At 37.1% G+C, this 14066-nt stretch overlaps 2 protein-coding genes across 3 annotated transcripts; one reads left to right on the top strand and one right to left on the bottom strand.

The window, feature by feature from the left end:
- Nucleotides 1-309: 309 nt before the first annotated feature.
- LOC105033451 (uncharacterized) lies at nt 310-7302 on the bottom strand. Of its 2 annotated transcripts, XM_010908275.4 has the most exons (5): nt 7122-7302; nt 4527-4579; nt 2148-2321; nt 784-864; nt 310-701 (listed from the first exon to the last, which is right to left on the bottom strand). In XM_010908275.4, exons 1-5 carry the CDS (start codon nt 7170-7172, stop codon nt 530-532), a joined length of 531 nt encoding a protein of 176 aa, XP_010906577.1. In that variant the 5' UTR covers nt 7173-7302; the 3' UTR covers nt 310-529. The 2 variants fall into 2 exon arrangements, with proteins under 2 accessions (XP_010906577.1, XP_010906575.1); XM_010908273.4 differs by lacking the exons at nt 4527-4579; nt 7122-7302 and adding an exon at nt 4045-4265.
- A 2299-nt stretch (nt 7303-9601) lies between these two features.
- LOC105033452 (PTI1-like tyrosine-protein kinase At3g15890) lies at nt 9602-13847 on the top strand. The gene is made up of 4 exons (XM_010908276.3): nt 9602-9876; nt 9995-10145; nt 12569-12831; nt 12933-13847. Exons 1-4 carry the CDS (start codon nt 9833-9835, stop codon nt 13549-13551), a joined length of 1077 nt encoding a protein of 358 aa, XP_010906578.1. The 5' UTR covers nt 9602-9832; the 3' UTR covers nt 13552-13847.
- The last annotated feature ends 219 nt before the right edge of the window (nt 13848-14066 follow it).

The raw sequence follows: 14066 nt of genomic DNA on the forward strand, positions 1-14066 counted from the left end.
AATTGGTACAAGTGAAGAGTAGAACCATCTTTTTTGACACCCATTATCAGTGAAATCATAACACAACCATATTTCGTTGTTAAGTCAAGGTAAGGTTCGAAAGGTGCTTTCTTTGATTTATTATTGGTTTTCCTGGGACATTATGTGAATAACAAGGTGATTGTTTGCAAATGTATAATAATGCAGTGTTAAATGCACAAAGGCCTTTTGAAAAAATTCTGCCCTTAAGAAGGCTCGCAATCCCTCTGCACTTAGATTGAACCTATCTTTCTTGCAACAAAGCTAACCTCATCATTTCAAAGGCTCACAGCAGCTAAATACCCTTGTTTAGATTTCAAAATTTCATGGCGTTCATAAATTAACCACACAAGACATGCTACAATGCTAACTCTCAACGCCCTGTGGCAATCAAGCTTTAGATACATATTCCAAAAACCCATAGCAAGTGAACTATATAGTGATGGTGCTTGCAAATTAGAACTTTCAGGGATTTCCAGGAAGGAGCCACGGCCCAAGAGATGGTACACATTCAACTCTTGCTAAATAAGCTGCCTTGTGAGGAAAGGAGGCGCAGTGCCTGATTCGCATTTTTCAGAATGGAAGTTGATCTGGAGACCTGCATCTTTCTCCTCTTAAGAAACCCCATGGAATTCTCCAAGCATTGGGCAGGAGGGATGTCTTTTAAAATAACTGTTTCAGGCCTGTCAAAAAATAGCAGCTGGTTAATAGGAGTTTCACATGTTCTGCATGCTTTTCTAGGAAAATAGGACACGGAATGAGTACCCAGAGGACTTCTGCTTTTTCTTTCTTGTGGTAGGTTTATGATTTATGATCTCTTCCTCTGAGTCTGATGAGAAGGTTTGCCTGCATACAATAGGTCAGTGTTACTTCTATTCTTTGCATATTATTAGTCGGGTATCCAACATATTGGAAGCAAATTATTTTTCCGCATACATCTAGCAATTCAATAATATAATAGAAGAAAAATTGAACTTAATAAAGAGTAGCATGCTATGAGAATTAAGTGCTCAGATACATACATGTATCAGTTATCTGTTCAACATCTTGATATAATATAATACAGTTTGAGTAATGGGACCCTAACCAGGAACTAACTTCTTAATTGGAAGCCATATTAACAGGCTAATGGCCTCTTTACAACAAGAAAGGAGCTAATCCATGGATTCTTTTAAAAAAAAAGAAAAGAAAAAAAATAAAATTCCAAACATCTTAGCCTTGAGATTTTTGACCAGATGTATCTCACTTTCATGCCATTGGATATTCCAAGGACAGAGGCCAGCAAAGAGAGGAGATTATGTGCTTACCATGAAAGTCCAAAAGGATGATAGTTTCATGAAGTGACTAATGTGATACAATGACAGTTTCATTCACTAATAGATTAAATGAAAAAAGAAAATAAATAAAATGATAACCTATACTTGGTATGCTGCTACCAGAGCCTAGCGTTACAGAACTCAATAAACATGCCTTGACAAAGATTTCTATAATGCATAGCAACTTGCTCATCTTCCCAAGTTTTAGACAATATTCCATGGCATTGAAACTCATATTATTATTCATAACTGTTTTATTTTTTATAATAGGTTTTGTTTTATCAAGCCCCACAAGAGGAGGGGAGAAGTAGAAACAAAAGCAGCACAGCCACTAATAAGATGGTGATACTGGTTAAAAATTACTAACGTGTAGAGAAAAATGAGCCACTGAATTGGAAAAAAAAATCATGTAGTCACCACCCTCTAAACAAGGAACTAGCCTTTGCACTATTAAACTAATATTGCACCGGCTTGCATCAACACAAAAGCTACAACCATTGAAGATCCTTGGGATTCTCTTCACACCTCCCACCATGCTGCACAATATTCCAATCTTTTTAAATTTCAAGACCATGTAATTTACCAGGATTCCACATCAGAAGTCACCAAGGTGTACATAACTCCAGAACTAATAACTCAGACATTGCAGGTAGAGATGATCGACAGGAACTAATAAACTTGCAATGGCTCTGTTTCAATTCAGATCCTAACAAAACAAAAATTGAAACAATAGCAACCATCTAAAGCTTAAAATGTCAAGCAAGCCAACAAGCTCAAACAAAGCCATTGATCAAGGAAATAAAGGGAACATACTTCTCGCGGGCTGCAAGAGCTTCAACAATATTGCTTGGAAGCATTCCTGGTATATAGGGTGCCTCCTGCTGTTGCTCCATCTCTTTAATTTCTGCAGTGTGCTCCTTGCTTGATTTTGGTTGAGCCTTTCTTTGTGCCCACTGCCGCCTCCGTTCCTTGCCTTCCCGAGCCACCCTACAAGAACAAGCTCATCCATGTAAAACAATACATCCAACCATTGATATAAGTGCTGGTCTCATGAAAAGTGCCACTTCGGGCTATAGTACGAGAATTTCAAATTAAAAGTAGCACTAGAGTTATATATTCAAAAGTGCCCATCGACTCTGCGGACGTATAGTAGCACTACAGTTTTCCTGACTCCTTATAAGTCACATTTAAGGTACTGAAATACCCCTCAAGGTATCCATTATCATTTAATGTTGCATGAAATATCTCAATCTCTCTATCTATAATATGCTGCAATTAGCATAAAATTGAATTACCTATACGCAAAGCTAATTGCATATTTGTAGCAACATGCCCATGTAAGACAGATATGCTTTCTATGTCAGATATTATTTCATGATTAGCTTAGAAAGTTGGGTCAAAGATCTAGCTCCATTGAGATTTAGGGCATTTGGCACTGGTTAAAAAGAGCTTTTATGACTTTTCAAGCACAAAAACCGAGAAAAATAAGTGTTTGGTCATATTATATGAAAAGTGCTACAATAAGAAAAGTATAAAAATGTGCTTCTAGAAGAATCTAGAAAACCTAGCTTTTGGCTTCTCCTTCTCTTTTTATAAAGCAGAAGCAACACCAAACACACTCTTAAATTGGATAGCTTACTAAACAAGCCTTCCAATAGCTTAAAAATCATGCATATCATAGTTCAATCAAAGAACTTCTGGCCTTTTCTGCGAAGGGACTCTTTAGCTAAATGTTGCTGCTAAAACTGCTGATATATGCACTTCTGCCATCCAGTGGCTGGTCTGACCGAAACCTGAGCTTTAATTCTCTAGGCTGTTTTGTTATCTACTTGGACAGGTTATTACAAGCTAGTGGATTTTTCAGTCTTGTTCCTTCTTTTTTTTTTCATAGTCATGAATCCTAAACAGATAAATTGGACAGCATGATTCCTAAAACTATTAACAATGAAACATTCTATAAACATTCATGTACTGTTTTTTGACTCAAACAATGAATAGATATTTTGGTTTGAATGCTCTCTTGAGTGTGCTTCTTGGTGGTTTGACTTCATCGTGGATACAGTATGAATCCATATTGCCTTGACCAAACCGCAAGTTTCCCTTCTTCTGGTTTGACACCAGAGAAGCCTCACATGACTACCAATTGTGATTCTAGTTTGTGCACAGGAAGCCCTAGAGAAGGCCAATGCGACTCCAGTCTGATTATCCTAGCTTTAGTTTGTTTTTCCTCGCATGAAACTTCAAAAGCCATGAAACAAGTTTGCTTCTTTCTTCATAGCACCTGCCTTACTTTTGTTGCTCAGCAGCTTTCACCAATTCTTACCCCATAATTCTTACCTTTATTTTATCTGTGTTTTGATTTCCTATAGGTTGCTTTCTTCAGTTACTTGTGTTTGCACTTACTGATCTATCATGCAAAATCTAAAAATCCATGCTGTTTGTGAACCCCATGATTTTGCTAGCACTACCTTCCCCATTGATGCCTAAGTAACTTATATAACACTAGCCTTCAAATATTTCCCATGTAAAATACTACTACAAATTCCAGGACCCAAAAGCTACCCTGGATCTGAGAAGAACATCAAACATCCTTATATTCATCATTTGTAACTTTTGCACCGCCTGAACTGTGGTGCATTGACATCCTGATTAGCAGTAACAAGCTTTATATAAATAAAATGTATTAAGAAAATGTATATGGATAGTTTACTTGATCGAAGATGGAAGACGAAAGCCATGAGAGCAATTTTGCAACAACTCAGGCGACGAGTAGTTTGTGTGGTTGGAGAGCAGTTTGAGTGAGATAGTCATCAGCATATACATAGGGAAAATAGAAGATCAATAAGCCAATATAGCATGTTTGCTATCATCAATTTGATGATAGAGGCAGTCTTATTTTTTATTTAGTAGAAACCACGGAATCTATTTCTAAGGAAAATATACAACCAGACAAGGAAAAAAGTTTTTGCAGCAATGATATTAAAAGTTGAACTTCCCAACCAAAAAAGAGCTGAAATGGAAACTCAACATCGCACTGTAAGTAAAAAGGCAGTTCGAAAACTTTGAAACAATATATGGTGCAGATTCATAAGTGGCATATCTCATGAAAAACAACAATGCAGAACTACCGTGAATAAACAAATTTTGGCAAAGAAAAAGTAATGACATCAAATTACACATGGAACAAGATACCTTCTTATATTCTCTCTTCGGACTTTTTGAATTTCTTCATCTTGCTTAATACCCTGGAAAGAAGCATCATCAATTAGCATGAATCCTATCAGGATCATGTTGCATTAAAGAAATGGAAGAAGAAAGAACAAGGGCAGAATATTAGAATGTGTATATAGAAGAGTTCGATACGTAATGAAACCAAATTCCAGGAAACCAAGTGAAAGTTCCAGAGCATCCATTTATAGCTTACTAAAATGACACAGAATATCATTTTGCTGATACTCAATTGACTTCTGTATCCTTAGAAGAAAGGAAATTCCAGATAGCCTATTTAACCAACAGCTGGTAGCTCAGCTGGTTGGTCCTTATCTCTCTCTAGTATCCACAGCCTATTTGTAATCCATATTTCTTTAGGACTACTACATAGTCCGAAGTGGAGTTCGTTCTTTCAATATTTGTAAAGAGCTTTTATGATTGAGAACTCAGAGTGCACATCTCTAGATCCTAATACTAAGAAAGAATCATGAACTCAAAGATCAAACTAAAACCAGAGGCGCGAATATAAGCTTTATAGACATATAAATTGAAGATTCTACATATATCTACTTTGGAGAAAAATAAGCTCACATGACATATATAAGTCATGCATTGTGTCATCAACTTGGCTAAAGTGCACAAAGTATTGCAGCAAGCAACAATGCCACTTACAACTGCTCATGTTTGTCCAGCAAGCTCCAACAAGAAAAACTAACCTTGAGGAACTCTGATTATATATGGAATTGGAGTATCAAAATTACGATGTAAGCTTGTGAAAACCCAAGTGATGAGATTTCTAAACCATAAAGACATTGGAAAAAGTACAGATGATAAATTATCATTTTTATGATATTCACTTCATAACAGATTGCGCAAAGACTTTCAATAAAGCAAGCAAAAAATAAAAAAAAAGTAGTCAAACATGCTTCATGCTTGCACAGGGCAAGATAACTACATTAGATATCAATGTTAGATTCAGAAATCTTGCAACTAAACTAGCTCATTATCTATTTCAATTTGTTTGGGCAGCAAGACTTCATGGTCATTGTGTTCCACTTCTGCTTCTCGCCAAAATGAACATCTAGTCATCCTAGACTGAAATATTAAGTGCCTTACTGCTACAATCTGAACCCCAAATCACATTCCGCTGCCTGACCCCTCATTCCCACATCACACCCTACGCCCAACCAACCTTTAAAACATTCCACACAGGTCCAAAGTAACTAAATAATGTGAGAATTGCAGGTATACAATCACCAAATTACAGCAAAATAAAACAAATAGTTTGATTACGTAGCTATTAATGTAAATATAGCCTAGGCATAAGCATCAATAAGCAAACAAATTTTAGCAAATATGTTATATCTTTTACTAGGACAAATCAAAACAAGTAAATTCACCAAAGATAGTTTTTATAGCCTGCAATGATCAAAACTTTGAGTAAAGCCATTCCATGGATCTCCATATGTTTGGAGGTTTTTACCACTCCATAAGCATGTCCATGTGTCAGTGGAACCTCTCGCCACTTGAAGAATGAATGGCCACCATAGTAGGCCTAGACATCCTCACTGTGGTAGGTGTACTAGTGTGATGCCAACAATCTCGAAATATGTGGCGAATGTTTGATATTTTCGAGAAAAATCTAGACTTTGGGATTGAAATGGACCTCAAGTCCAGCTGAAAGAAAATGAAAACAGCCCATGTTTTCATCTTTTAGCCAGTTGATTGGCCAAAACTACCAAAATCCAATGAGAAATGAGCAATTTGCGCCTCTCAACCTTAGATTTGCAAGATTACACTGGAATCTTGCAAGATTGCACTTCAATCTATCAATTGCAATGATTAATTACTTAAACTGGACACCTAAGTCAACTCAAAAGCTCAGGTTAACTTTACACTTCCACACAACTATTTAACTATTCCCGATATCCCATAAAGATTGATGCAGAGAGGTGTTTTGGTATACAGGAAAAAGCATAATATCACTCACTGATTAACAGAACAAAGAATGTATATCTTCAGTAAACAAATTCACCTACTTTATTCACATACATACATTACCATAACCATACCCATCAAACCTTCTTCAAACTATTTTCGATCGTACATCTGAATCCTCTTTCAGTAGTCATTCACCAATCGTTCCTATTAAGAGCCATCTCTAGGGTTGTCAGAAGATTCTCCTTTCTCACAAATTCCACCCACGTTGTTTATAAACATATCCTCAGAAAAATCCAAAAACTTGGACAAGGAATACCACAGCGAACCATATAACATATAATCTAAGGAGACTCTAACTGCAATCATCGGTAGTTTTTTCCTTTATTTTTCAAAAAAAAAAAAAAAAACCTGTGCAACACTCGAAAAAACCCATCGATACAAGTAAGAAGAATATCTTAAAAAAGCCTTTTGCTTCCACGCGATCGAAAACTAAATCTCCAAAAGGATCTACGAAATCAACCCAAGTTACCATGACCTATTTACGGGAGGAAGAAAGAAAACCTTCCAGCAGCGCTTAAGCTGAGAAAGGAAAAGGCAAAAAGAGGAAAACAATAGCTCGCGATGATAAGAACGGACCTCCTCCGCGGTGATCTCCTCCGGCGCGTCGGAATCGCTGCCGGCTTCCATCTTCTCCCTCTTCTCTCACAGAACGTATCAAAACAGACGTACGCCCCGAGCCGTCCCGCTCCCCCGGGGGATTAATCCCCCCACGAGACGGGAATCCGCCGAACGCGTTGGTTCGTCTCCTAGGTTGTGTTGTCCATACCGTTCGATTAGGGATCTACGGTTTGGATTGCTAATCAAGGGAGCCCGGTCCAAAGAAAACCAAACCCACGAAAAAACGAGCCCAAGCCGCCAAAGACCGTGTTGGGCTACACCGGTGGTCCATGGCCTAGTATTACTGGGCCCACCAATTCGAAAAACAAGAGGGATCCAGCAGGACTACAGAGGATAGATGCGGAGACACCGGGAAAAATGAGTGCCGCTACTGATCACCCGCTAATGATCACGACGGGACGGTGATGGATAAGAGAATTTGAAAGCGATCGAGCACCAGTTTTTCTTCGTATCATCAAAAAAAAAAAAAAAAAAAGAAAGAAAAAAGAAGAAGAAGAAGACGGAGTTATTCTTCTCGTGCCCGACCCGACTTGCCCATCATTAGTGGAGCCTCCCATTGTCAACCAGGAACAAACACTGTGCCTCCACCGCAGCGCAGCACCGCCACCTTTGAGGGAGGGGCACAATTTTAAATTCTTTGCCTCCTTTTACTTGTCAGATAACCGCGCGAGAGCTGAGCAGTCAATCCCAACTCATTATTAGGCGGCTTTGACAATAAAAGGCAGGACTGGCAAATGTAGCGGTAGTACGCTCAGCACGGATGCGTCTAGATGCAATGTTTGCACAAGTCCGATATAATGCCCGATCCTTACCATCCAAAATAGACGGCCATCAACTAAGATAGTGCGCCACTGTTAATATTCATCCATCTTATGTTAGCCATTTCAGCCCATTTGCATAACACACTAAAATGCAAATTATGCACCATAAGGGATCCTGTATTCTAAAAAGAATGTATGTGAGCCATGGTGTGTAAATCTCGATTGAGTGTATGACTATACATCTATTTATTTGCTTGTAAATTTTAATTTTGTGGGAAGATTACTGGTATATTGCGACAGTACAGATAAATTTCGGCTGCATTAGCTAGTGATGGATGCAGAAAAGTTTTTTTTTTTTTTTTTTTAATGCATAGAGGTGAATTATGCATTGGGAAATCCTATCGAACTATTAATTTTGCCAAAAGAAAAGATATTTTTGCAAAATCATATGTATTTAAAGTTCTATGGACAATTTTGTATGTATACGATTTATAAATAAAAATTTAATTTTTTTGCAAATCAATATTTAATTAAGGATGCGTTTGGTTAGCCATTAAAAGATTATTTTTTTTTATTTTTTAATTTTTAAAAAATAAAAATTAAAAAATAATATTTGATAATATCATGAAAAGTAAAAAGTAAAAATTAAAATAATTACTTTATATGTAAAGCAAAAATTTTTTATTTTTCAAAACTTACTTTTCTATTTTTTTGCTTCCGCACATTTAAAACGTCAAATCAAAAAGTAAAGAGTCTGAATCTTTTTTTCTCGTTGAGCTCTTTATCTCTTCACCCCCTTCTTCCTTCCTTCCTAAACCATTCTCCCTCGTCGAGTTCTTCACCTGCCGTCTTTAAATATTACTTTTTGTTTTATAGCAACGTAGTTATCAAACATATATTTTACCTTTTTACTTTTACTCAATGATAAAAATTTAAAAAAATAAAAAATATTTTTTATAAATTAAAAATCAAAAATCAAAAAGTGCAACCAAATGATCTTCACTGTACTGATTCTTGCAAGCCATTGAGATAAAAAAATTGTAAGAGCACCATAAAAAGAAGTTAGGAAATGATACTAGTAATGGCTAAACAACCGATGAGTTCTATCAACATAAAAATTCAGTAAAATCTTAGTTCAATCTATAAAGATATATTTAATTGGGAGAATTAGACTCTAAAGTAGGAATGAGAATGATTGATTTTCATTCTTACCATTTCATTAAGAAAAATTTTATTCTTATTTTGATTTTAAGAGATATGAAAATATACTGATCCTCCAAAATTCAATTGCTACCATTTCTTAGAATTTCATTTGGATTTGAATTATACATGAAGCACATGCTACTCTGATTTTTTTTTTTTCCACTCTTTCCGATTTTGATTTAGTTTTGAGATTCCGATTTCGAATCCGGATTTTGATTGCTAACCAGCCGCACCCTCAGAGTCCGACACTGGGAATGGGATGGAAGGCGCACTGCTCTCACCAAGCAATGTGACGTCACCCCCAAATCCAATGAACAAGTATCCGTTACCGGTGCCACCAACAAACCAATCACAACGAACCAGGTAGCATGCTCTTGTATCTCCTAAAGTTCTCTCGCGATCGACCAGACCACAGACCCGTCCCCGTTTGGTATTGAAATGGAAAGGAAGCCGTCACCATAAAGAAGGCAGCTTGGCTCTCTCTCTCTTTAAAAAAAAAAAAAAAACTCTCCTCTCTCTCTAAATCTCTCTTTCTCCCATCTCTCTCTTCTCTCTCTAGCTCTATGCCATGTTCATTGCCGCAATGGTGGACTAGGTGGAGATTCCGTTGAAGTCCACTCTGTCGTTCTCTCGCTAGAGAGATAAGAAGGATCGGAGAAGGAAGTGATTGGCATTTGGGTTGGAGGATTTCTTAGTGGGCGGAGGATGGCGTTCCGCTCCTTTTTTTGCTGCGGAAAGGCTTCGAACGGGTATGTTTCTAATTTAATTTTGGGGGGAATAGGGGAAGGAAAAGAGGGAATGGTTAAAGATTGAATTTTTGAGGATTTAGATTGGTCGATGACATAAAGGCGGTGTTTTTGATGTAAGAAAGGAGAAGGGAAAGAAGAGTGCACCAACGTGGAGGGTTTTTTCTCTCAAGGAACTGCAGTCAGCGACAAACAACTTCAATTACGACAACAAGCTGGGGGAAGGGGGTTTCGGCAGCGTCTACTGGGGCCAGCTCTGGGATGGATCTCAGGTGCCGTGACATCTTGGATCTCTTGATCTCTTTTGAATTTTGATAAATTAGATTTTGGATCATACGTTTTTCTTATTCTTTCTTTTCTCTTTTCTTCGTCTGGATGGATGCTTAATTTGTAGGATAAGATCATTGGTCATTCAACTGAACGCGACAAAAAGCTAAAAATTTTAATCTGCTGATGGAGAGGGAGAAGGATGGTATTGTCAGTATTTTTTTGAAGATATTGGAATTGAAATGATGACCAAAAAGCGGTCCATTAGGTTTGATAATGTTTTCACTGTTTGAATTTAGGGAAACTCTTTTTGCCCTTGGACTTGATATACTTCTATTGATATTTTGAGCTGCCTTAGGAATCTTGTCTGTGCTGATGGCTGACAAGAAAATGCAATCTTGAAGCTTCGTAAATCAGAAAATATTGTGGAAGTAATCCACAGTTGTGAGATGCATGTGATCAAAACAAACTAAAGACATGCTTCATATATTGTTTTTTTTTTAAAATGGTTAATATAATTTTACAAGCTAAAAAACCAGAAAAGTGTTATAGAGTGGGTGTTAAGAACAGTACTACGAAAAGTTCCTAGTGCATTCTGTTGGCACACACCTTAGATTGAAAATTTATTGATTGAAACTATGATATGCCAAGCTTGAAAAACTGGTTCCCATTTTTTTGCTCGCCACAGTAGTATGGTCCGTCCAAATTCCCATGATCATAATTTAGGTTAAGCTCACTCTTTATCATTTGTTCAAATACTTCTGTAAGTAAATGCTATATATTGTATGACCTTAACCTTGATTAAGAAGCCACATCTAGTTTATATGACGATGGCTCTGGTAAATTCTAATAGCATTGGTTCAATGCCACTTCATGTAGTAGCAACTTGAGGACACTTTTATTGTTGTTTGATAGGTTTTTCCACCTATCAGTATATTATGAAGTTGTTATTGAAATACTATGCTTTGTTTTAGACCATTTAGTAATGAGAAACATGTTCATAAATTAATTTTGCTTTGATAATAACTGCTTGCTGTAAACATGTAATTCATGTGAGTGGAAGTATGCATAGTTGTGGCACTTTGTTTTTTTAACTATCTCTTTGAAGAAATGCATATCTATATCGAGTTGGTGTAAGAGCCAACGATGAATCATGGTAATATCAAACAACCAAATACCGTTCAACTTTAGAACTATTCAACTTAAAAACTGAAGCAAAGGTCTATATGAAGCCACAATCCATCATGTGGGCTTTTCTAATGCCTGACCAAACAATTTAAGGAGTCTAGGATCTTGCGTGCCTATTTCCATGAAATAGTGATCTTATGGTTTAGGAGAGAAACGATATCAACTGGGGTCTGTTGGAGGGAACTAATATCCACAGTCAGCGTGACCTACCATTAAGAATTGTAAACAGCTTTGTGTTATGTTTGTTAGTCAGTATTTTTGTAAATTTTCGTATCTGGAGGCTAGAGATATTGATTGTAATAGGTGCATAATGATGGCAACATTAGTGTATAAGCTGAGAAATGGAATAATGATGCTTAGAGATAGCAGTCAAAGACTCAAGGCTGTTAATTCAATGAAGAAATGACAAATCAAAAGCCACATGAGAAGCATTCAAAGCACATGACTAGTTGGTCTCCCGATGTTCACATAAATAATGAGAACTCTTGGAAAGATGACAGAATCTGGAGGAGCAGAATAAGAAGATGACAAATCTAACAATACATGATCAAAGAAATGTTAGATTATCAGCTGTGAAAGTCAACTCAGAAGTGGAAAAGAATGCGCATAATCTGTAAGGCACTTATGTCGAGAGTTGGATAAAACACAGATTACCCATTTATAGTTTAAATTTAACCTTAAAAACCATGTGGAGCAAATCATCATGTGACAGAAAGTGAGTGAAGAAAATGTTCATGCAAAGACATGGAGATAATATGTATGCAAATGCAAGAGCTGATAAGATAGTACAAATTCCAACACAAATTAGAGCTTAATTAATTACATGCTGCTAAAACTTTTAGACACTATAAATCAAGATAATTTTTTCTATGCAATTATGTTTAATAGAAATTATGTTTGTAAGAGAAAATTAGTCAACCAAATTCCAAATCATGATCGTGCATCAGTGCATGGCCAATTCTCAAATTCAGTTTAAAAGTGAATGCACAAGCATTTTTCATGTGGGTTAAACATTGAACCCAAATTGCTTATATGGACCATGATTGTTCACTTGGTGGTTCTGAGCTTTCAGCTAGTATTATAATATTATTCACTGTTATCTTTTTTAACTTAGTTTCCACAAATTCTAATATGTGATGCTATAATACTTTTATAATATGTTTGTAATTTAGTTTCCACTGGTGCTGCTGTTAGACACCATGATATGTCATCTAAGGTGCCAATGTGTCACATCATGTAGATTGCTGTTAAAAGGTTAAAAGTTTGGAGCAACAGAGCTGAAATGGAATTTGCTGTTGAGGTTGAGATATTGGCAAGAGTTAGGCATAAAAATTTGCTGAGTTTACGTGGATACTGTGCTGAAGGACAGGAACGTCTCATAGTCTATGACTATATGCCCAATTTGAGTTTGCTCTCACATCTTCATGGGCAACATTCAGCAGAATGCCTTCTTGATTGGGGTAGGCGACTGAGGATTGCCGTAGAATCAGCTGAGGGGATTGCGTAAGTCCATGAATCTTGACAAACTTTCTTTTGCAGCATTGCAATGTATCTAACACCTGGGTATAATGTTATCACGCATTTAACTGTTTCTGATTCCACAGCTATCTTCACCACCATGCAACACCACATATCATCCACAGAGATATCAAAGCAAGTAATGTCCTATTAGATTCAGATTTCCAGGCACGGGTTGCTGATTTTGGATTCGCAAAGCTTATTCCAGATGGTGCGACTCATGTTACCACAAGGGTGAAGGGCACTCTTGGCTATCTTGCACCTGAATATGCGATGCTAGGGAAGGCCTCGGAGAGCTGTGATGTTTACAGCTTTGGAATATTTCTATTAGAGCTTGTCAGCGGAAAGAAGCCCATAGAGAAGTTGAGCGCTATGATGAAGCGAACCATTGCAGATTGGGCACTTCTACTGGCTCGAGAGGGGAAATTCAAAGAAGTGGCAGATCCGAAGCTCAATGGGAACTTTGTTGAGGCAGAGTTAAAGAGGGTGGTGCTTGTTGCACTTGTTTGTGCTCAAAATTTGCCTGACAAGAGACCAACAATGCTTGAGGCAGTGGAGTTTCTCAAAGGAGAGTCCAAGGAGAAGCTAGTGACTCTGGAAAATGCTGAATTATTCAAGGCAGATCTCGCTGGGAATTATCAAGGATTGTCTGGTCCAGAAGACAGTTCTGATTGCATTTCTGAGGAGAAGGATTCAAAAAGCTGATATGATATAGGAAGCAGATTCTATAACTGAAAAAATGGTTTGTGATAGGTTTTCCTTTTTATGGCTTCTGTCAATCATCAAAGTCCAGCTTGAAATAGTGATGTTGGATAAGGTTTTCTTTTTTATGGTGGCTTTTGGTCGTTTTGGTTGAAAGTTACCACAAAAATGTGATATTATTGTGGGATTTGGTTTATAAATACATTTTGTTGGCACAGTATGGAGGTGAATGGGTTGTGCTTGGGTTTGCTCATGTAATTTTCTATTTAACAATATTGAAAGATGCATAGGTGAGTGGATATGTGGTTGTGTCCTACACCTGAATTCTCTTTCTTCCGGGCAATCCGAAACATGGACTTGCTAGTTCTTTGTAATTAGAACAGATTCAGACTTCCTAGTACGGTTGATAGGCTGCCTGACATGTCAAGACCAATGCCCTGGTCGTTCCTCCTTTTGTGTCATACTTCCGAGTTATAATAAATTTGGAAGATAACTTCTCTCTTTGGCAGCCTCTTGCT

This window comes from Elaeis guineensis, chromosome 1 (genome assembly GCF_000442705.2).
Source record: "Elaeis guineensis isolate ETL-2024a chromosome 1, EG11, whole genome shotgun sequence".
Taxonomy (NCBI): Eukaryota; Viridiplantae; Streptophyta; class Magnoliopsida; order Arecales; family Arecaceae; genus Elaeis; species Elaeis guineensis.